The sequence below is a fragment of the Panicum virgatum genome, chromosome 1N (genome assembly GCF_016808335.1).
Source record: "Panicum virgatum strain AP13 chromosome 1N, P.virgatum_v5, whole genome shotgun sequence".
NCBI lineage: Eukaryota > Viridiplantae > Streptophyta > Magnoliopsida > Poales > Poaceae > Panicum > Panicum virgatum.
In genome coordinates, this window is record NC_053145.1 from 56,094,424 (window position 1) to 56,117,265 (window position 22,842).

A 22,842-nucleotide genomic window follows, 5' to 3' on the forward strand; every position below is an offset into this window, starting at 1 on the left:
GACGGGATGGAGCCATCAGCAATCGCACATCGACCGGGGCCGCGCCCCAAGCTCCCCAGCTCCTGGACTTTAGCTCACCGTCGACAACCGTCGTCGTCGAAGGAAGACCGAGCCAGATTCAGTCACCAAACATCCACACATCCCCCAGCCTGCTATGCAATCTTGGAACAAAAGCCTCTTACCTCCGCCATCCACCGGAGATGAAGAAGAAGCAAGGCCGGACACCTGAACAGGTCCAGCCTCCGGCTCCAAGACAGGGGCTTCAGCAAATCCCCTCCTTCCTGGCCTCGCTGTTTTAGGCAGTTGATAGATAGGTAAAAATAGAAGTCGTTCTACTCTTTCGAGGTGCTGTTGGACGACTTTACCCCTACCAGCGAAGCACATCCTGCTGGGAACGAAGCTCTGCCGCCGCCCTCGGAAAGAAAAAGCGCATGGGGAAATGAAGCCATGCATGTTGCTCGCCTGCCCAAGCTGGTCACCAGCGTTGTGCATGCGAATAAAAAATTCCCGCGCCAAGCAAATCTCCACGCGCAGCAAAAATCCACACTTTTTGCTTTTAAGCTCTTTTCGCGAAAAAATTTCACATATAGGTCCTTTTTGAAACAATTTGCAGAAATGGACCCTGGGGGTCGGCGCCGCAGATCACGGCGCCGAACTAACACGTCTCGGCGCTGCAATATACGGCGCCGAGTCCTGGTCAGCGTGCCACGGTTGCTGCTCGCGTGGCGTCGACGTGGCAGCCAGGTCGGCGCCGTAGATCTCGGCGCCGTAGACCTTGGCGCCGAACTGGCAAACATACCCCTGCGACCGGTTTTCTTTCGTTCAGTTTTCTCTCTCGTCGCATAGCCGCCCGCCTTCCGCTCCACCGCTCCGCCCCACCGCCGCCGTGCGTGCTCCGCCCTGCGTCCCCTCCGGTCGTCCTCCTCGCGGGGCCCGACTCGGCGCCCGCACTCGGGCTCGTCGTCGGCACGCCGGCCGCCGGCCGTGCACGCCCCCCCCCCCCCCCCGGCCTGCCACAGGGTCGTGCCGCGCCCCACCTCTCCGGCGAACCTCCCAGTAGATGTGTGTATATTTTTTTTGCAAACTAGTTAATTTAATATAGTTAGATAATTAGTAACGAACTTATTTAGAGTTTTAGGTCTTTAATTTTAGTTTGTATGTAATATAGTTAGATAATTTAGTATATTTGGATAATTTGGTATATAGTTACATAATTAGTAATGAACTTGTTTAGAGATTTAGTTAGATAATTATAGTTGTTTTATAATTTAGTTAGATAATTTAGTATAGTTAGAGAATTTGTAGTAAGACATATTAGTTGGACATAGTCGATTTAGACTCCATTACCATTAATTGGCATACTAAGTTTCATGTTTTGCGTACCAACTAGATGGACAAATTAGTGACCGTATATCATGGAGGAATTGTGGAGAAAGATCACTTATCGAATATCAGATTTGTTGAAATGGAAAGTGTTTCTTTGATGTTTGATGCTCGAGCGCTGTTTAGTGAGGTCATTGGTAAGGCTTGTGAGGAGTTGCAATGGAATTTAAATGAGGATGCCTTCTCAGTTGAAGGGGTTGTCCACTATGGTAAATCTGGGAGAATTTTTAGCCGGCTAGTCAAAACTACATCTGAGGCTGCGTGGGAGAGATATGTGAATATTGTCATGGGCAATGAGATCCAATGTTTGGATTTGGTTATTCGAAAAATGTCAAATGATCCGGCCCCTCAAGTGTCTCCACCCCGTTATGAGCATCCAACCCCTCTTGTGCTATCGCCAGGAGAGGGTAATCCGGGAGCCTCTAATCCCCCATTACCCAACATTGAGGTGGATGTTGAAGATGTTGTTCGGGTTCCTGATGCTCAATCCGGCCCGAATCAAGTTGGAATTAGTCTTGATATTCCTACATTTCCTCAGGAGATTCCTTTGAGCCAAGAACACCCAAGTAAGTGGCTATCTAACACTTTCTTTTCCATTTTGACCTCAACTACAAATCCAATGATTCATACCAAACTTTTATTGTTTATGTGCCTAAATTGCAGGGGAGATTCCGGATAATATTGGTTTTCCTCCAGTCCCTGAATCAGGCTATACTATTCGAGCCTCTAACAGTGTTGAGGCCCCGATTGATGATGAAGACGAGCCTTATGAGACTGCAAGAGCTGTTGATTCAGATGATGATCGTCCGGTGCCTCCATTGAGTGAAGAGGATAGAGAGCTCATTAGACGGTTTTGCCCCGATCGTGATCCACTAGTTCCTGAATTCAGCGGTGTCAGGAATCTTGACAGTGCTTATGCAGAAGGGAGAGAAGATGAGTTGCTAGAGTGCCGTGAGCACGGGGATGGGGATGTCGTTGAGATTATGAAGGGTCTTGTGTTTAGGGACCTTCCTACATTAAGGAGGTGGTTGCAGGAGTATTCAATGAAACGAAAAATGCCTTTCAAGGTTAGGCATTCTTATGTTCAGCGTCGTTACACAGTTGTGTGTGACAAGGTAAATTGCAATTGGCGGGTATGTGCTCAGAAACAGAAGGTCACGGGAAAGTTTAAGATCACAAAGGTTGTAGGACCACACACTTGTGCTGAGAAAGAGCTAGAACAGAGGCATCGACAATTGACATCTACCCTCATTGCCTCAAGGTTGTGTTCAGTGTTGAAGGAGCATCCCAATATGAAGGTCAAGTCAATTATTGCAATGACTGAGAGGATATTTCAATACAAGATAAAGTACGGAAAAGCATGGAGGGCAAAGCAACGAGCTTGGAAAATTATATATGGGGACTGGGAAGAGGCCTATGAGAAGTTGACAGCACTGTTCCATGCAATGAAAGCAGCAAATCCAGGCATGCATTATGAGTACATTCCAAAACCGGATGTATGGATCAATGGGAGACAGGTATTCTTCCGTGCTTTCTGGTGCTTTCCCCAGTGCGTGAAGGCCTTTAGGCATTGTCGTCCGGTTTTTTCCATTGATGGTACCTTTCTTCTTGGCAAGTATATGGGCACACTGTTGATAGCCATTACATGTGATGCTAACAATGCATTGGTTCCTCTGGCGTTTGCTTTGGTGGAGAAGGAGAACAAAGATAGTTGGGGATGGTTCTTGTGGCTTGTTCGCATACATGTTGTAGGCCCTGGCAGGACTGTTTGTGTCATTTTAGATAGGCACCAGGGTATACTCAATGCTGTATAGGAGCAGATCCCGGGGTACGCACCGTTGCACCATCGTTGGTGTACTCGGCACCTTGCCGAGAATTTGTTTAAGAAAGACAATGACAAGGATAACTTCAGTCTATTTGAAGAAGTAGGCCGGCAGCTTGAGGTGCAGTTCTTTGAGGAGAAGTTGGAGCAGCTCAAAACGGCAACAAACCATCGTGGCAGACAATGGTTAGCCGGATTGTAGCTGCCCCTGTCACAAGAACCAGGGTTCTCCATCGTTGCCGACACTGCCACCACCACTGCATGCAACTGAAGCATACTATGGAGAAGGTGCAACACAATATGCTAGGTGGCCGCACTACTAGACTACTCTGGTAGCATTCCTATGCTACATGCAATTTTACTTCTCCCGTTTAGTGGAATAAGGCATGTTAGGTTTAGTCTAGAACCACATCATCCTACTATTCTACACCATTAGACAGACATGCCACTTACTGTGTTGTCTCTTTCTAATTCTGTAATGTCTTCTATTGCATGTCTTTAATTCCATCTGATTATGTCCTCTGGTTATTCCAGACATGCCACTAATATTTATATTATGTGCCATAAGAACACAAAAGTTACTCAAACAAATAATGATGACAACATATTAAAATTAGAGTACATGATACATCACCAAATAGTTCAGTACATGACAATACCAGAACAGATGACAACACACCTAATAGTTCGTTACATGATAACACGACATAAGTCGAACACAATATTTCAATACTCGCTAGACTTGTTCAAGCTAAACTCGCATACTACTGCGTGCAATGAGGCCACTTCCCCTTCCTCAAAGCATCTGGATTCTCCTCCATTGCTGCTTTGGCACGACGAGCATGCTCAAGCTTCCGCTCCCTCTCCTCCCTACGCTCATCTGCCAGCCTCCTTTGCTGTTCTTCCTGCCGCTCCTTTTCTGCTGCCTCCTCCTGGTGTCTCTTCTCCACCCTCTCCAGCCACTCTGCTTCCCACTTCTTGCACATCTCCATATACCTCTTGTCCTCCTCCTTGATCTCAGTGTCAACCCACTGCTCAAAATCACAGAGCGGGGGAGGGGTCTACAAAACAATCCATTGTTACATAATATTCACACACGATTTCAAATAATATCAAAGTAAATAAAGACTAAACATAAATTCTAACCAGCAAACCGATGCGGATCTGACGAGGTGTTGGATCGAAGGTATAGTTGGCACACATCCAATATCTCTGTCTATATGTGTCCTCTTCAACGGACACATCTATCTTGCAAGGATCACCGCAGAAGCACATCGATACAGGAACTCCACTAGGCAGCGGCAAACGGACATAAGCATCACCAGTCCACACCGGCGGTTTCTTAGATTTACCACGCCTAGGCATCCTAGTTGCATAATACACGTTAAATCAATCAAACCCTAAACCCTAAGTAATAGAGCTGCTACATTCAAAAAACCATGTAAACTAGCTAATCAAAACATACAAATTGAGGAGGGGAGAGAGGATACCTTGCTCTTGAAGATGTATGGATTGATTCGAAGTTTCCAAGGTCCAATATGTGGATTCAAATGGTAGGGCAAGTGGGGAGGGAAAGAAAAATCGAGAAGGGTGAAGAAGAGTGAATGCAAGCTCAGGAAAGAAAGCAGCCCGCGGGGTTATGTGCTTCCCAGATCGGCGCCGTAGACCTTGGCGCCGAGCTCGACGCCGTGGATCATGGCGCTGAGCTCGGCGCCAAGATCTGTGGCACCAAGGCCGGCGCCAAGATCTACGGCGCCGAGTTGGGAAACACGTCTGCGCCACGGGAGCAGCTACTGTGGCACGCTGACCAGGGCTCGGCGCCGTATACTGCGGCGCCGAGACGTATTAGTTCAGTGCTGTGATCTGCGGCGCCGACCCCCAGGGTCTATTTCTGCAAATCGTTTCAAAAAAGATCTATATGTGAAATTCTTTCGCGAAAAGGGCTAAAAAGCAAAAAGTGCGGCAGCAAAAATACTGGCTGAAGGACTCGAACCGGCGGCCTCCTACATCGGAGGCTGTCCACTCTAGCCATTCAGATCGGAACGAATTTCTGATGAAAGTAGGTAGAAGATGCTATTTAATATGAGCAGACAGAGAATACTACCTTCTAATTAATCACGCCTTGGTATTGTAAATCATATCCAAAACGACATCTAAAAGTGATATGGAGGGAGTACGAGGCTTACATGAGTCAATGATATTGTGGATCACAATAGTATATATGTAACTTTGAAATTTTTTAATGGTACATATCCACTTTTTCTAAAATTATCAAAATAAAATAACTGAGGAGTTTGGAGGTTTTGACCTTTCGGAGTTCAGAATTGGGAGCGGATGGGCGAATCTCATCAGTAACACCAGAGTATGAATGGTTTTCTGCATTGCGCCTTGGCTGAACAGAGACTTACAAATGCTGCTCCGGTACTCGCTGCGTGCTCCTGATAGTTGAAAGCCTTTGCAGTTTTGCACAGCTTACTTTTTTTAGTTTTTGGAAGTGAACGCTAACATATCACCTGATTAATTTGCAATTTTAGCACGTAGGTCCACAAGTAGGGATGGCAACGGGTATATACCCGCCGGGTAGTTCTATCCCATACCCGTACCCGCGAAAAAAAATTATACCCGCTACAATACCCATACCCGTGTGCGGGTACGAAATCGTTCCCATACCCGTACCCGTCGGATAAAATAAACCCGATGGGTAACCCGTACCCGATTAGATACCCGCTATGCACATATTAAATAACACAAAACTAATAAATATATGATATAAATACAATCACAAATCATCAAATATAAGTAAATAAGAGGAAGACAATAATTAAAAACATAGCAACAAACAAATTGATCAATTTTTTGAATATATATACCTATATGGATCTAATTTATTATGTTCTATGCATGATTGTTGCGGGTATAAATTACCCATGGGTACGCGGTTATGGGTAGTTCACACCCGTACCCGCACCCGCCTACCCGACGGGTAGATGATTATTCCCATTAACATACCCACGGGTGAAGAATTCATTCCATACCCGCCTTTATATCGGGTAAAACCCGTCGGGTATTCGGGTATCGGGTACCCATTGCCATCTCACAAGTCACCATCCACTAACAAAGTTTTAGCTTAATTGGACTCGGTTTTATTGCTCAAACTAATCATCTAAATAGACCAAGTTTGTACTAAAATTGCACTGACAAACCCCTTTTGAATCTGATGTTCTAGTGGACCAATCCTTGGACCAGCTGACCATATGGAAGTATTATAAGTGTAGAATGAGATCACCAAATTTTAACGATGATCCAACTACATTTAAATCTTTGATCACTAATTTGATTCAGATCAATTCAAAGCCATCAAATCTGAACAAAGTTGCTTCTCATTTTTCTTCATTTCTTCTCTTGGTCATGTTGTACGTGTTCTTGTGATCTGGTCTCTCACTCTCTCCAAATGACGCCCAACCCTGTGAAACAGGAGGCTAAAGTTTTCTCATCCTTTCCACTCTGTTAAATAAAACTATATCAGCAATTGATGTAAGCATCAAATAAACAATGCACTGTGTTTACTGTACAGTGAATCAGTGATGAGCTTCAAATCATCCACCATGTGTGGAGAGATAGTTCAGCTGTCAAAGCGGTTCCCGACCAAAGGCCAGCAGAAATAATTCCCAGGAATAATGTTTGTTCTCCGCGCATCGGCGCTCATATCCTCTCCTGTTGAGAGGCATCGATCCCTCGTGGTTTGGCATCCATATCCATCTGCATTAGATGTCGATCTCCCGCAGCTTACCGTGTCGTGGGGCCTCTCTCTCTCCTTCCGCGGCAGTATTTATATGCCCCGTCCCTGCGCTCCTCCAGCGCCCATCGCCGGCGGCGGCTCCGTTCCGACGGCGCCTGAAAAATGCTGCGGTTTTGGAGGACGCAGAGGAGCTCTACCTTGTCAAACGCCTCATCCGTGAGTAAAAACAGCTAAACAGATTCGTGAAAATGATAAAAAAAAAATTTGTTTCTGTCGCCTGATTGAGTTCGAGTTTCCTTTTGTGTGTTTTCTCGTGACCAAGATCGTGGAGATGAACGTGCACATGGACTGCGACGGCTGCGAGAAGCGTGTGAGGAAGGCCATGTCCCGGCTTCAAGGCACGCAAGCGGCCGTCACGGTCCTTCCATTACCAATTTACCATCCCGCGGAGACGAAGCAACGAAGTGCTAGTAATGGTGTGGCCGTACGTGCAGGTGTGAGCTCGGTGGAGATCGACAGGGACCGGCAGAAGGTGACGGTGACGGGGCACGTGGACCGGCGGGAGGTGCTGCGCGCAGCGCGGCGGACCGGCAGGGCGGCGGAGTTCTGGCCGTGGCCCTACGACGCCGAGTACTACCCGTTCGCGATCCAGTACCTGGTGGACGACACCTACGTGGCCACCGACAGGTACTACCGCCACGGCTACAACGACCCGATGATCGGATCCTACCCCTGCCACGCCTTCACCCACGTCGTCGGCGACGACGCGCTCGCCGTCTTCCACGAGGACAACGTCCACGCCTGCGCCGTAATGTGAGGGAAGCGCGGAGCTCTAGCTGATGAAGAAAACAACGTAACCACAGCGTGCACGAGTTATTAATTTCACGGGAAGAAAACAACAGTCAGTCCTTTATTAAAAAAATTTCAGCTCAGGTGGTGATAATCGATAACAATTTTTCAAGAACACCAACTAAAGAAAAATCTGCTTCGGACATAGTAAAAAAGAATTGTTGCTGGTAAAACTTTGGCTTTGTTCAGAGCCAATGGGTGGTATTAGTCAGCAAGGTATCTATAGTTTTCGCTAGAATATTAGAATCACTGGACGACACGGAGAGTACCAAAAGGAAGCACTATTCTTGTAGCTGTCAAATTGCTCAGCCAAAAAGTGATGATAAATTGGTTCGAGCTAGCTAGGAAGATATCTTATGCCATACGCACGCAGGCCTTAACCTTGCATTATACAGCAAGCACTGGGTAATTACTAATTTTACATTTGAAAACACGTTATGATGGATTAGCAGCTCCGTTCACGTACCCGACAGCAACAATGCAATCGGCATTTGACTGTCTTCAGGACATGCTACTATTCATGAACAGAGAAACGTTGAGAAATACTATGTGCAACAGTCTGAAGATATGAGCACTAAAGACAGCAAAGAAAAGGATAGAAGAGACGCCGTGGGGATCCGCGTTCCTTGGTTCGTTCCTTGGTCTGTTCGTTTTGTCAGGGAATTTGTGCTAGAGATGACACGGAATCAGAAACTGGATCGATGATAGGAGCAGTCAGGTGCATTGATCTGCTCTGCACCATCCATTTGGGAAGCACGTTCTGCTTTCAAATCCACAAACCTGTCAACCAATTGCTCCCTCTGAACTTTCAGAACACCCTTTAAAAATCGCCCCTCGAACCTCAGTAATCCCATGACCAAACAGCTTGGAAAATTTCACGATTCCCACCCATCTCCTACCCCCGGGACTGGTGCACCAACAACAGCTCAGGCGCATAACATACCAATCAGGATATGATTTTGCTTGCAAATTTTTGTTCGTCAGGCTTGACCACACCACAACACATGGTAACATGATCCAGACTTGTGGTAGGTTCAGTGGTTGTTCGGACATAATTTATACACAAACAAAGATGCGAAATCCATCCGACAATTACGGTGCCAAATCACCAACGAACCCGCTAATAAAAAAACGAATCGCCGTTCAGATAGATTAATGCGTCACCTCCGCGGAGGTCAGCTCTCCAGCCCGGCCGGCGTCCAGTTTGCTCGTGAGAAACGTGCCTCTCATGACAACGAAACCCAAACCATGCGCTGATCTGGGATCTCAGCCGTGTTGACCACGCCCCAGACCTGGTCAATCACGATCAGGAGTAACTCAACAACAACGAAAAAAAGGAAAAAAAATTTAAATTACTCCTATGAACTATAGTTAAAGTTTGGATAACCTCTTAAAGTATCGTTTGATTCATTTTACCCTTCAAATATCTTTTAATTCAAATTATTCTTTAATACAATTTGTCTTTTTCATTTTTTCATGCTAGGTGATGTTTTAAGTTGAAATTTAACAAGATAATAGTACACATCATAACACATATTAGAAAATACATTATAATTTTTATCATAATTTTGATAGGTTAGGATATTTAATTATAAATTAATTATTAAATTCAAAAATATATGAAAAATAACAATTAAAAATTATAATGATTTTTTAAATATGCACTATGATGTCCATTGCTATCATGCAAAATTTGAAAATAAAATTCAACTTATGTTTGGAGAAACGAGAAAGATAAATTGTATCATTGGAAAAAATGATCTAAATTTGTATAGTTTATAGATTAAAAATTGAAACAATTGTAGTTTAGGGAGACACCCAACAACAACGAAAAAAAACGACGTTTTCCAAACTCGAATTGGCTGCGGAGATCCAGTTTGAGCCACCTAATTAATGGATTGATTTAACGGGTAAATTAATCCGTTGCGCGAGTGGCCCGTACCGAACACAGCCGGACACCAACCTGTGCCCCCCTGTTGCGGAGCGACGAAAGCGACGCAACGTCGCGACCCGACCCGCCCCGTATAAATCCACGCCGTCCGTCGCCGCCGAACTCCCGCCGCGAGCACACGATTTCAGGTCGGAGAGAGGAGGCCTTTTGGGTGTTGTGTTGTCCCTGTCCTTTTTTCTTTTTTGAAAAAAAAGGATCTCTCACTGCGCACTGTGCGGCGATGGCGCCGGCGCCGGCGCCCCTGCCGGCGGCCGTCGCAGGGTGGTGGGAGCGCGTCAACGGCTCGCCGGCGTGGCAGGACGGGATCTTCTGCGCCCTCGCCGTCCTCTACGGCATCGTCGCTGCCGCCTCATTCGTAAGCGTCTCGTCTCCTTTTGTTAGTGTAGCCATGGACGCCGGCTAGGAAAGATGCTTCTTTGCTGAATTCTTTACTCACCGGTAATACTGTCGAAGCCTCGACGGAATAAGCCTCTGCTGTTCGCCTTGATGTCACGGGCTCATGGATGGAGAATAGATACTTGATTTTCTTTCTATTTGACATGAGTACCATAAATTTGCCATATCACAATCAGCAAATTTAGTTGGGAATAAAGAGAGGTTTTTCTGCTTTGTACCTTGAGCATACAAGTGTTTTGCATCCGAACCTTGACAAAGATGAGATAACCAGGGGGAATATATCATATATGCACTCATTTAGTTCAATCAAGATGAAAAGTCCGATTTGGAATGAAGATTGATAGTTGGACTAGGACTCGAGGTTGCTTGTCGGTACTCATCTTTCTGAAACATTGAAATCTTACCTGATGGGTAGTGAAAGATAAGAATCTATGCGTAGCTTCTGAATATTTGCATGAAGTAAGAGTGCAAATATTTTTCTTTATACTTGTCGTTGCCATGTAAACTGCTCATTGTTTGCTGAACAAATTAACAGAGGGCAAAATGTTTATAATGTGCCATGCAGATCCAAGTTGCCAGAATACAGTGCAGAGTTCCTGAATGTGGATGGACAATCCAAAAGGTCTTCCAGTTCCTGAATTTCGTGGTCAATGGGGGTACATGGTTCAATCTTTTGTACAAAAAAAGGAAGTTACTTGCTCTGCTATCTACTGATTGATGCTAACCTAACTGCATTGCAAATCTGCAGCCAGGTGTTCTATCTTTGCTTTCCGTCGCTTAGTGCAGCAAGTTAACCCTCCGGTTTGCATGCCTTAACTTTCTCCTGTAACATAAATGTCAATTTTGATCAACCGGAGTTAAATGCCTCATGTTCATTTATATTTCAGATCTTTCATCATATTATCCTTGACCTTCCGGGGCTTGCATTCTTCACTACCTATGCCATGTTAGCACTTTTTTGGGCTGAGATACTTTATCAAGCACGTGGACTAATGACCGATCAACTTCGATTAGGTTTCTACACCATTAATGTTGTTGTATATGCATTGCAGGTAAAGCATGATCTTTCTAAATCTGCACTGCTAGTTTAAGCTGTACAATTTTTTCTTGGATTATTCATGCAAGCAACAGATAATATTTTCATTGGAGGTGATGTTATCCCACATTATTTAGAAGCCAATTGGAAGTGTAAATTTTATAAGATTGAAGCAAAAAAAAAAGGTCAACACTAATGCCAAAATATATGCTTACTAACACAAATATGCAGTTGTTACCACTTAGCAGCAGATAGAAACAATGGACAGAGATAAAAGGAAGTATCTCCGGTCGTCAAAGAGTCATCTGTTAGCACTTCCTGGTTGTCTTTTATGAATGATTGCTTAATTTATATTACATATGGTTGCTCGTGTTTATCTTAGGCAGGAATCTTCTTACCTCAATTGCTTGCATGTTTATATTCAGCCGCCTACCTATTATGCTATTCACGACATACTGATGGAAGTGCATCCCTTCAGGGTTTTCTTTGGCTATGTTTGTGGTGGAATCCAAATCATTCAATGCTAGTCATTTCGAAGTTATTCATCGCAGTCCTTTCCTTTTTCACTGCCTTGGGTTTTCTGCTATATGGAGGGAGGTAAGATTCGGAATACCACTCGATGTTTCTTCTGAAGTTCTGAACCGCGATGCATCAGGATTTTGTATCTTCTTGTTGGCCAAACGGATTGCCTAGGCTGTTGGCAAAACATGTACCATCGAAGTGCTAATCTAAGAACATTAAATTTTAGTACTTCAATTGATATCCATTAGTTCAGATTTTGATGTAGCCAATTAAGCAGCTATGGTACCACATTAACATATGTACATAATAGACTCATGGTTTGGTTGAGCAGGCTTTTCCTCATGCTGAAATATTTCCCTCTTGAGTCAAAAGGGAGGCAACAAAAGCTGAGAGAGGTCGGCAGAGTTGCCAGTATATGTTTCAGTTGTTTCATGGCACGGTGCATAATGGTAAGGATTTCTGTTCACTGGCAGTCGTGCAAGTTTGATTTTCACGGTTCTTTTACAACAACGTGCTGCATTTGCTTTGCAGATGTGTTTCGATGCGTTTAACAAAGAAGCTGACCTCGACGTTCTTGATCACCCCGTCCTTAATTTCTTGTATTACCTGGTAAGTACCATTTCTGCAAAGAACGCCAAACTCAGCTTTTGTAGTGTGTGTATTGAGATGATCTGCTCCAGTCTGGTAACTCCAAATTGGTGTCTATGCTACTATATTATAACTCGAGGATCTACTGTCCTTGTCTTCTCCGCCTGCAGCTTGTCGAAATTCTTCCTTCAGCACTTGTCCTGTACATACTGAGGAGGATCCCTGCAAAGCTACAGCTATCGCAGTATCACCTCCTCAGCAGCGGCTAGAGGGGAGGCGTTGTCATCTTGTGAGCTGAAACCGTGGTGGCCGATGCGGAGTCATACCAATGCAAGAGCGAGCCCACTGTATAACACCTGTACAGTAGCGATCCGAAATTTTCCTGTAGACCATCTTTAGCTGACCCTGTTAGTTCAGTGTAGAATGTTCTGATTCCATGCAATTAGTTGTTTGTTAATGGTATTGAGAGCACGTTGTAACACTGGAGAGATGTGAAGAGCAGCGAGTCAAACATCACCTACCTTCCGCTGCTGCTCACCGGTGGTCAAAGGTACACCAAGCTCCGACTCCAGTTGGTAGCAAGGTCAGTCGCCTTTGCCTTGTGTTGAGAAAGAAAACGATATGAAGCCCCAGTTATTTAGAAGCCAGGTTTGCGCCGCTGATATTCAATCAGACGGCCAATCAGCGAAATAGTATTTGTGAAGGAAACTTGTGGTTCGTTTGCCGCGCCGGGCGCCTCCGACGCCGGCCCACCTAGCAGAGACACGGATGCCACCAACCAGCTACTGCCGAACCAACTGAAGTTTCATTTTCTTTTCTCTCCACAAAATCTCCACAAACGTCCTCACGAAAAGTCCAGTTTGGCAGCGCTCGCGCTGCTCCGCTCCACGCCGAATTCCGCGGAGCGCTGCCAAATATAAAAAATTGTCGCCTACTTCTCCTGTGAGCTGACAGAATCCATAGCGCTCTCTCCGTTCAGCTCCACCCCGAATTCCGCGAAGCGCTGCCAAAAGCAAAAATCGTCGCCTACTTCTCCTACGGAGCTGACAAAATCGATTTGCAAATTTATACAAGCGGTTGGGGGAGCGGAGAAAACCTGCTCCCCTCGATTCCCATCCGCTCCGCGTATCCCCCGCTCGCACGCCCACCTCAGCTCTTCCGCCGCCGCGCTGCTCCTTCCAACCTCAAACTCAAAGCCGTGGCAATCTCCGCGCCGCAAACCCTAGCCGCCGCCATGGCCTTCCTCGCTCCCGCCGCCGCCGCCGCCTCGTCCCTCCGCGCCCCCACCTACGTAGCCGCCTCCTCCGGGCGCCGCTCGGTGCTCCCCGCGGCCGCCAAAGCGACGGCCAGCTCCGGGTCCGGGTCCGCCACCTCTCCGCACCCCATCCTCTCCTCCCTCCGCATGGCCGCCTCCGCTGCCGTCCTCCTCGCCGCCACCTCCCCGGCCCTCGCGTGCACCCCCTCCGCGCCTCCGCCTCCGCCCACTCCCCAAACGGCCGCGGCCGAGCCCGAAGACGCCCCCGTCCAGGACGCCTCCCTCCCGTTCGAGAAGCTCATCGTCGAGACCGCCGCGCTCGCGCGCGCCGGCGACGCGGAGGCTGCTCGCGCCCGCCTGTCCGCCGCCGGCGGAGGCGAGAGCTGCGCGCGCCTCCTCGCGGCGCAGGCGCTGTTCGTGGACGGCATGGTGGACGAGGCGATCGCGGCGCTCGAGGAGCTCGCGCGGGAGGACCCCGCCGACTACCGCCCCCTCTTCTGCCAGAGCGTGCTGTACCGCGCCCTGGGGAGGGAGGCGGAGGCCGAGTCCGCGCTCCAGCGCTGCCGCGAGGCCGGCTGCGACTGCGCCGCGCTAGTCGTGGATCCAGCAACGGTGGTCTTGCCGGCCGGTGCGGAGGCCGTTGACGCCGAGGAGGTAGAGCCGGAGCCGGCGAAGGTTTGACCGCGTGACTTGACTTGGAGTGTGCATGCTCCGGCGATACGGAATAGAGGGAAATTTAAAACGTCATTGCTGATGTTTAGGATCTGAGTAAAGATGCCCGTTTACGTTTACATGGCTGCTAATAAATTGAACCGCTCATGATACCTTGAAAATGTTGTTGATGGACACTTCATTTTGATTTTGAGTAATATAATAATCACATCGATTTGGCCCTGTCCCTGTGTGTGCGCGCGCGCGCGCGGATTCCTCACCCCCCGGCGGCCCCCGCTGGTGGTTATTTCAGGGTTATGATTAATTTGATAAATATTTTACCAATCTAGCAATGCACGTTCATGTTCGTGTTCCGATGACGATCAATGTAGGACACGAGCTGTTGCATCCGCCTGTCTCGACGCCGGCCGCTGCTGCCTCGCCATACGCCGGCCGCGCGGGCGCCACACGGGCCGGCCGGGCGCCCCTACCCCGCGCCGGCGGCCGCCGCTCCAGCGCCTACATGTGGGCCCGCCACTCACCTGCGGCCGGGCTGCCCTATGCCCGCGAGACGGACGTGGATGGGGTGAAGTGGGTCGATCCCGTCCGCTCATTTCTAACCGGATCAATGGATCCATTCACGTGGAATATTCTCTTGCGGGATAAATTAATGCAATCTACGTGTATCTGTAACCAAGCGCAGGTTTATCGAAGTCCGATCCGAACCCACTCCAATCCTCAAACGGTCAAACCAAACACAACTGAATGTCTGGTCCGCGAAGCTGAAACGGGAAGCGAAAGCTCTATAGTAATTAATGTCTTGCTTTAATTCTTTTTGTCCACCAGGCAATGTTCAAGAGAACGCTGGGAACTAGGCAGGCACTAGCCTACTGATTAGTGCTTAGAAAGGTTAAATGTAGATTAAACGTAAGTTAAACATAGACATTAGGTCCCCATTTAGCGGTTAATCTCGATTAAACAAAGTTTAATAATGTTTTTTTTTATCTTGCCACTAGGTCTATTCCCCCTGCGTTGCCACATGTAAAACATAAAAATTCAATAAAATAGCTAGTTCAATAAGTAATTCAAATTCTGTAAATTTGCATTGATGAAATAAGATGTTACTGATCCAATATTATTTTCTCCGGACAGACAATAATTCATCTATTAATATTCTAATGCATAATCTAAAATACATATTTATTATTAACTAGTTACGATATATTCATTTTGTATCACACCTCCATGTATGTTTGATATATATTTGATTGAACCATTTGTTTGCGAATTGATATTTTTATCTCTTCCATCATGCATGAATATATGGTGACACGTATCGTGGATACTATTTTTATATAAATAATAATATAAATAATATATTAATAATGATAGAAATAATTTAGAATTTTATGTGGTGCACTTTTATATTTGATTATAGTTATATAATTCAGATTCAGATTTAGGGAAAGCTAACTTTTAATAATAACACAATTGAATAATTTATATGTAAGTTTTGGGAGTTATTTATATTATTTTTTATAATGGCATAAGTGGTTAATTTACATAAAGATCGGGGGGTTAATTTAAATTTTTTATAATGGTAGAAGTGGGTAATTTAGATATATGTTTAGGGGTTACTTTAGTCTATTTATATAATATCATACGTTGATAGTTTATTAGGAAAGATAACATATCAATGACTATTAAATTAGAGTTGTTGCATTGACAGCCGAATGCTTCTGATTTTACGAGAATTTTTAGAATTTCACTATTTTTAAAGTGTTCACCTAGGATTCTAGGTGGATTCACGTGTAGGCTGCAAAAAATGCCAATTAGTAAGGTGCCTAAGATAATAGTGATTAACAATCAACAGGGGCATTTTGGTGGAGAATGTTGCCGGAGACAACCGTAGTTAAATTTGTTGCAAATCAAATCAGTTTTTTAAAGCAACAAGAAAACAAAATGCTCCATCCAATTTAAGAGGCTCCGCATGTAACGAAAAACTTCACCAGCTTTATGATGGCAATCTTTTTGTTCCTGACACAGTACAATACATGTTACAGTGCTATGGCAATAATTTTATTTCGCCCAATTTTAAACATGGGAACATTCATGATTCATGTATGGCAACGAAGCCATCACATTTCACTGCGTAGGTCGGACTTCTGGGCTACGATAAGACAAAGCCAAAAGCTAAAACAGAACACGTATTTTTTGTAAATACTAAGCAGAACAAGTTTGAAGATCCGCAAGTATGTATCGGTGACCCGCACCGGTGCGATGCGCTACCTCCATCATTTGCCTGCGAGGGAGAGCCCAGATCCTCGCAGCATCTCCTCCACGATGCCGTCGAGCTTCTGCGCCATCTCCGTCGTGATGTGCGCCTTCCAGTCCCCGACTTCCCCCTTCCGGAAGAAGGCCGTGTTCTTGAACGACAAACGGCCCGTCCCGTGCACCCCGTCCTGGTTGGCCTGGACGCTTCTCATCCTGTCCAAGCTGCACAGAGCAATTACAGCTTCAGGGACGCCGCTGGCCACCTCCTCGTCAGTGAACGGACAGCCGAGGAACTCGGCCAGCCTCCTCACTGTCCCCACGGCGTCCTCCTTGAGGTGCTCGTACCGGAGGAACATCACCTCCCCCGGCCGAGCCACGCTCTCCTCCCAGTACCCGGCCATGTGGCCCCACACCGGCCCGAACGGCGACACGCCGCCGCAGAACTGGTCGAACGCCTCGGCGAACGGCGGTATGTCGGACCCGCCGGGCTTGATCTCGTCGAGGAAGTGGCGGAGCGAGACGAAGACGTCCTTGGGGTCCCGGCACAAGTAGACGACGCGGCACCCGGACCCCGGCACCGACGCGGGCAGGGCCGTGAACGGCGTGTGCACGGCGAAGAGCCGCGGCGACGGCATGTCCTCGAGGAGCGGGCCGGGCGGCGCGGAGCGGGGGCTCTCGTAGAAGGAGTGCAGGAACGGGACCAGATCGTGCGGGCTGGAGGCGAGGAGCGGGTGGCGCCCGCCGGCCGGCGCGTGGCGGCCGCGGTGCACGACGGCGTAGACGACCGCCTTGAGCCACGTGGTGCCGGACTTAGGCATGGTGGCGAGGATGACGTCGGTCGGGCGGGCGGCGAACGTGTCCCGCACGGCCAGCGTCGGCGCCATCAGGTGCTCCGGGTACCAGAAGCCGTCGTACTTCCGGTACGGGGTGATCCCGAGGCCCTGCCGGGCCGGGAGGGACGCCGCGAGCGCCTCATACTTGGACAAGGCATCTGCGCACCCGCTCTCGCCGACGAACATCTTTGTTGACTGTTGCGGACGTCGTGCCTACTATGTGACTGGATGCTGCTCACGGCTCACCTTTTATGCAGGCACTCGCGACATCATCTACCATTCGTCGTCAGCGAATCCTAAAGCTTAGAAAGTAGTAAATCGGCTCGATGGGTCATCTCGATTACAAGACGTCGCATGCCATGCAGAACTCGTGATTGTTTCTATATTCCAAGTTATGGACAGACGACGTACCTGAAGATAGTGGCTCTACTATACTATACCAGGACAACTGAACAAGCGAAATATTATCTTGTCATGGCGATTATTCAAGGGGTTCACATGATCAACCACCTCATAAACAAAGCAAGATAAACTCCAGTGATGGCCAACACTCCGCTAATGGGAGCCAGCCAAGGTTTTTACAATTTGGAAGCGATGTTACCATCGGACCCCTGACCGCGACCCACCACTGACACCGATACGGAGGCCGTCGAACTTGAGCAGACTCTCCACCTGGTCCAGGTCGATGGCGGCCTTGATGACGGCGTTAGAGAGGTCCTCGTCATCCTTGGCGTCGAAGAAGCGGCCCCGGTCCTTGGCGTCGGCCACGATCTGCCGCCAGATGGTCTTGCCGCTCGCCAGCGTCTTCGCGTCGCCCAGGATCCACAAGCAATGGCTGCGACGACACAGAACACGCCACGGTGAGTGAAACGTGCAAAAGGTTCCTGCGAACGCTCGGGCTAGGCGCTCACTTGGCCCGGGTGAGCGCGACGTTGGTGCGGTTGATGTCGGCGAGGAAGCCGATCTTGCCGGCGGTGTTGCTCCGCACGTTGGAGAAGATGACCACGTCCTCCTCGGCGCCCTGGAACCCGTCCACGGACCGCACCTTCACGGAGAACCCGTCGTGCTTCCGGTACACCCCGGTGAGCTTCTCCTCGATGGCTCGCACCTGGCCCTTGTACGGCGACACCACGCCCGCGCGGACCGCCTTGTTCTTGTCCGCGGACTCTGCAAGCGTACACGACGTGTAGATCGTCGGATATGATAACCGAGTAGAAAAAATTGTCTCGGGGGGAGCTGCGCCGCTACCTTTGGAGAGCCTCTGCAGGATCCGGACCACGGCGGCGGCCTCGACGGGGTTGATCAGGCTCCTGTCGTGCTTGCCCGTGCTCTCGTTGCCGCCCTCGATGTTGATGAACGAGTCGGAGCCGTACATGGGGCCGGTCAGGTACATCCTCTCGTAGTCTCTGTTCAGGACGTTCGGGCCGTCGGCTATCTGGACGCCGTAGAAGCTCTCGACGGGGAACTTGCTGATCCACGGGTGCATTCTGTACTGCACGTCGAGGAGGTGCTTGTGCTGCCCCAGGGATGTCAGCCTCTCGAACAGGCTTCTTCCGAATCCAGCATCGTCACAAACCTGCACGAGTTTTATTTGTTAATAGATCAGGATTTTTTCATCCGAACTGACAGTGCAGATTTCAAATCATGGCAGGTGAAATAGCACACAAAGAAAAGGAGTTACCTTGCTTTTCACGAGTTCCGGAAGCTGGCGCTCATCACCGATGAGAACGGCCTGACGGACGCCAGGGAGCTGCAGAGGTATCAGCGACTCGCACTCCTTAAGCTGCGCTGCCTCGTCCACGACGAGGACCTCGAACGGCTGGGCCTTCTGCTGGTAGTGCAGACGGTAAGAACTCGATGCTGTGCAGAGCACGCTCTTTGCCCTCTGAAGCAAGAATTCTTCGATGGTTCGTCTGTCGAATAATTCTGGCAGCTCAAAGTGAGCACACAGGTGTTTTAGCTTCAGAAGACACGACGACCTTGCCTGCTTCAGCTCAAAACTCACACCGTCGTGCACATGGGTCAAAAAATTGCGGAACAAAGAACGGTCTGTTCCATCGCCGTCACTTTCAAACAGGGTTCGCAGGCGTTCATCAGATTCAGATTGTACAAGCTCTGCAAACGCGTTGAGCAAGGGCAGAACCTCAGCCATGCAGCAAAAGTTTTCTTCAGAAGTTGCAGATCTGGGAAGATCGTCGCAGAAAATCTCCACACAGCTGCGCAAATCTTTCTCCAGACGTTTGTAGTTACTCTGAAAGTGGGTCATGAACGACATTTTATTTCTCTCTATTTCCTGTATACTTTTCTGTATGTCCTGTAGCTTTTTCTGTAACTCTTTGGTTTCTTCTTTTCTGGATGATGTTTGCACTTTGTTCGTCTTAGTGACAAGGTCATCCCTTACATCCTTTTCTTCTGAAACCATTTCATCTATGTCATTTTCGATGCCTTCAATATACCTTTCATACTGAACCACAGGATGCTCAAGCAGACTGAGCATAGAACTCAGACAGTGTGTCCACCCTGACCCTGGCATCAAGCACTGACGTAGGCGGCGAACGCGGGACTCCATGAAAATCCTTTTTAGGTCCCCGTCCGCGCCCATCCTGTCCTCGTTGCCGAAGAGCACGACATCACTCAGGAAACACTTCTTGCTACCTCCGCCGGAGGATTCCTCGATGAGACCGAGGACTCGAGAAGCCACCTCCACCACCGCGGTGTTCGTCGGGGCGCAGGTCACTGTCATGTGGTTCTTGATCAGCATGGACCACAGGAGCGCGCTGATGGTCTTGGTCTTCCCGTCCCAGGAGGGCCCTTGATCAGGCGCACGGATCGCGTCGGTTCCTGCACTGCTGAAACGCAGTCGTGCACGGCCTTCAGTTGCGAGTCGTTGAGCTCGAACTTTTCAAGTGCGTCAAGGTCGTCCCATCCAGAAGACAGGAAGGCAGCACTAACGACGACACACTGTACCCTTGGCCAATCTGTCATAAGAGAAAAAGAAATCTACAGACTGTAAAAGTAAATAATCACAGCGTATTCACTAGCTAGGGAAATGGAGCCATCCATACCTTTGGATTGAGCATCTTCTCAATGATGCTCGTGTTCCTGCACGCCGCAGCGTGCACGTCCACAGCATTCTGTATGCGATTGTACGTGGTCATGTTGATCAGAAACACCGCGACAAGGGGCAGTCCTTCCTCAGGCCTGCGCGACAGCCGCACGACCGTGCCGTCGCCGCCCTCGGCTTTGAGCACGGAACCGATCAGGTACGACTTCCCCGTCCGCCCCAGGTCCGAGCTGTGCCTGGGCTTCCGATCCGTCAGCACGAGCACGTCGGCGTCCTTCGGGGCGTAGACCTGATCTCGCTGGGGCGCGTTGGGACCGGCCTTCCTGACGGCGATGCTGAAGATGGCCTGGTCACTGGCGAGCTGCTCCATCCTGACCACATCGGCCGCCGGTGCGTGCTTGATGCCCTCCAGCGCGGAGCAGAGATCGGCGCGGGTCTCTTCGACCAGTGGCATCATGAAGGATTGCATGTAATCCTTCAGAGAGGCGAAAGTCTTGGGTATTTTCTTAACCTGCATTTTTCATTGGATAATTGTTACTAGTGACTAACTATGTTGTTCGTCCGCTGACAAATTCAGGTTTATTCCTCAACAAAAACAAATCAGAGTAAAAAAGTGTAGGTTTGTCTTTGACCAGATACTCCTAAGTCGGAATAAAAAATGACATGCATTTCTGGCAGATGCTCACCTTTTTCTTTAGGAGATTCTTGTTGAGCACATCCTGGAGCGACCACGAGAACATGTGCCTCTCCAGCTCGCTCTGCTCCCACGTCCCGTACCTGCTGGTTGTCTCCTTCCCTCTGGCGGACCTCGCTTGGAAGCCATCGTCGCTGTCGTAGTAGTCGCTCATCGCCGCGCCTCCAGCCGAACTCCGGCGACTGACAAATGCTCGACTGCTTGCAGGCTGACTACCAATGCGCCCGGTTTGCGCGAACGCCAGGCGTCGCCTCGGTGATTTATAGGGGCGAACACCAGTGACCAGTGGGATCCCCGAGTGCCTAGTAAATTTTGAGTTGGAATGCCAGAGGCCAAACGATTGATCAATGGATTCAATGCAAATCCGCCGTTCCAATTCTCAATGGTTGTTGGGCTGCGTAGTTAAAAGTTTGGATGGCCATCAATTCATCGCTGTGGGAGGACAATCGAGGAGCAGGTCGATCCATCGGAAACAACCGAGAGGTCGCAGGAACCGCTGCCACTCGCCATGCGCGCGAAATTGACCGCCAACCGGTTCCCAGGTTGACTCAGGGTTTTTTTTCCCAACCGGACACCCCAAACCGGAGCACTCCGGTTCCGGTTTACCGGACCGGTTTGACCAGTTACCGGTAGAAACCGGTCAAATTCAAATTTGAATTCAAAAAATTTAGTTCAACCGATTCGTACCGGTATACCGACCGGTTAGACCGGTTTACCGGCTGGTTTGACCGGTTTAAATTCAAATCCAAATTTAAAATCGCATGTGTAATCGGTTAGGACCGGTATACCGGCCGGTTAGACCGGTTTATCGGCCGGTTTGACCGGTTTACCAGTCGGTTTGATCGGTTTACCAAGTTGGTCTTAATGGGCCGTCTCTTTTTTTCTTTTTCTTTTTTCTTTTAACTTTAAATGCCCTAAAAGTATGTTAAACGAACGAATTTTTGAGAAAATTTGACACCATTAGATTCGTCGCACCTTGAAGTATTTTTAGATTTTTTTTTGAGAAATTTTCATTTTTTCAAATTCAAATTTGAATTTTGAATTTGAACCGGTTTGGTACCGGCCCAAACCGAAACCGGACCGGACCGGTTTGACCGGTAACCGGTCCGGTCAAACCGGACCGGTTCCCACCGGTTAGGTGAACTCTGGGTTGACTAGGCTACATAGAGAGTGATGTAGACATGTAGTTAGTGGGTGCCAATGCACCATACAATAATATTTCCTCCATTTATACACTCTTCAAATTAGAATCTATATATATCAGTCTTAGTGGGGAGTGTAATACAGGTGGTACCGTACCCGGAGTAGTGTATTTGCAGTGAAACTCCTCTCTCATCCTCCCCTCTCCTCGTATTGACTCTGTCATGTTAGCAAATTTACTTATGTGATATAAATTCAATACTCGTGACATATCTATAAAACTCCCATTTGAGATGAGTCTTATAACAACTTAGTACTAATGCACCCACTCATGTTTGCTCTAGCTTTGCCTCTTGCGAGATGCGCCGCTAGCACGTTGCTCTGGTTTAATACTTAGGGGCTTAGGGTCTGTTAGGAAGGACTCCAAAACCGGCTCTAACTGGATTCCTGCCAAACGATGCAAAAGATGTGGCTCCGCGTCCGGAGCTGCACCTTGAGCCCCTCGCGGCTTCCACACGCGGGGCGAAGCCCGGAAATATGGCTCCATGCGGCTCCTCCCGTCCGTGGGCACCCTTTTTCTCGGAAAGGGCAGCGGACGGAGGGAGCAAGGTGCGACGCGGCGCGGCGCGCGCGGAGGTGGGGGAA

General features: G+C 48.4%; 5 protein-coding genes across 5 annotated transcripts; 3 read left to right on the plus strand and 2 right to left on the minus strand.

The window, feature by feature from the left end:
- Positions 1-7,072: 7,072 nt before the first annotated feature.
- LOC120654205 (heavy metal-associated isoprenylated plant protein 45-like) lies at positions 7,073-9,278 on the plus strand. The gene is made up of 2 exons (XM_039931739.1): positions 7,073-7,160; positions 7,267-9,278. The coding sequence occupies exons 1-2, from the start codon at positions 7,107-7,109 to the stop codon at positions 7,759-7,761; spliced, it is 549 nt and encodes a 182-aa protein (XP_039787673.1). The 5' UTR covers positions 7,073-7,106; the 3' UTR covers positions 7,762-9,278.
- Positions 9,279-9,846: 568 nt separating this feature from the next.
- LOC120656822 (tobamovirus multiplication protein 3-like) lies at positions 9,847-12,933 on the plus strand. Its single transcript, XM_039935006.1, has 8 exons — positions 9,847-10,099; positions 10,706-10,796; positions 10,889-10,941; positions 11,028-11,192; positions 11,655-11,773; positions 12,030-12,147; positions 12,230-12,307; positions 12,457-12,933. The coding sequence occupies exons 1-8, from the start codon at positions 9,965-9,967 to the stop codon at positions 12,553-12,555; spliced, it is 858 nt and encodes a 285-aa protein (XP_039790940.1). The 5' UTR covers positions 9,847-9,964; the 3' UTR covers positions 12,556-12,933.
- A 397-nt stretch (positions 12,934-13,330) lies between these two features.
- LOC120656821 (testis-specific gene A8 protein-like) lies at positions 13,331-14,435 on the plus strand. The gene has a single exon (XM_039935005.1). The coding sequence runs from the start codon at positions 13,521-13,523 to the stop codon at positions 14,220-14,222; it is 702 nt and encodes a 233-aa protein (XP_039790939.1). The 5' UTR covers positions 13,331-13,520; the 3' UTR covers positions 14,223-14,435.
- Positions 14,436-16,185: 1,750 nt separating this feature from the next.
- LOC120656824 (cytosolic sulfotransferase 5-like) lies at positions 16,186-17,572 on the minus strand. The gene has a single exon (XM_039935007.1). It carries the CDS (start codon positions 17,483-17,485, stop codon positions 16,487-16,489), a length of 999 nt encoding a protein of 332 aa, XP_039790941.1. The 5' UTR covers positions 17,486-17,572; the 3' UTR covers positions 16,186-16,486.
- A 267-nt stretch (positions 17,573-17,839) lies between these two features.
- On the minus strand, positions 17,840-20,060 carry LOC120654206 (probable helicase MAGATAMA 3). Its single transcript, XM_039931740.1, has 3 exons — positions 18,981-20,060; positions 18,211-18,875; positions 17,840-18,134 (listed from the first exon to the last, which is right to left on the minus strand). Exons 1-3 carry the CDS (start codon positions 20,058-20,060, stop codon positions 17,897-17,899), a joined length of 1,983 nt encoding a protein of 660 aa, XP_039787674.1. The 3' UTR covers positions 17,840-17,896.
- Between the last annotated feature and the right edge of the window lie 2,782 nt (positions 20,061-22,842).

Excerpts from the sequence above, each read along its gene's own strand:
- LOC120654205 (XM_039931739.1), top strand. The coding sequence starts at position 7,107 with ATGCTGCGGTTTTGGAGGACGCAGAGGAGCTCTACCTTGTCAAACGCC. Across the intron at positions 7,161-7,266 it reads CCTTGTCAAACGCCTCATCC|ATCGTGGAGATGAACGTGCA; the intron begins GTGAGTAAAAAC and ends CTCGTGACCAAG.
- LOC120656822 (XM_039935006.1), top strand. The coding sequence starts at position 9,965 with ATGGCGCCGGCGCCGGCGCCCCTGCCGGCGGCCGTCGCAGGGTGGTGG. Across the intron at positions 10,797-10,888 it reads GAATTTCGTGGTCAATGGGG|CCAGGTGTTCTATCTTTGCT; the intron begins GTACATGGTTCA and ends GCAAATCTGCAG. Across the intron at positions 11,774-12,029 it reads TTTCTGCTATATGGAGGGAG|GCTTTTCCTCATGCTGAAAT; the intron begins GTAAGATTCGGA and ends TTGGTTGAGCAG.
- LOC120656821 (XM_039935005.1), top strand. The coding sequence starts at position 13,521 with ATGGCCTTCCTCGCTCCCGCCGCCGCCGCCGCCTCGTCCCTCCGCGCC.
- LOC120656824 (XM_039935007.1), bottom strand. The coding sequence starts at position 17,485 with ATGTTCGTCGGCGAGAGCGGGTGCGCAGATGCCTTGTCCAAGTATGAG.
- LOC120654206 (XM_039931740.1), bottom strand. The coding sequence starts at position 20,060 with ATGCTGATCAAGAACCACATGACAGTGACCTGCGCCCCGACGAACACC. Across the intron at positions 18,876-18,980 it reads CGGAACTCGTGAAAAGCAAG|GTTTGTGACGATGCTGGATT; the intron begins GTAACTCCTTTT and ends AAACTCGTGCAG. Across the intron at positions 18,135-18,210 it reads GTCGCGCTCACCCGGGCCAA|CCATTGCTTGTGGATCCTGG; the intron begins GTGAGCGCCTAG and ends GTGTCGTCGCAG.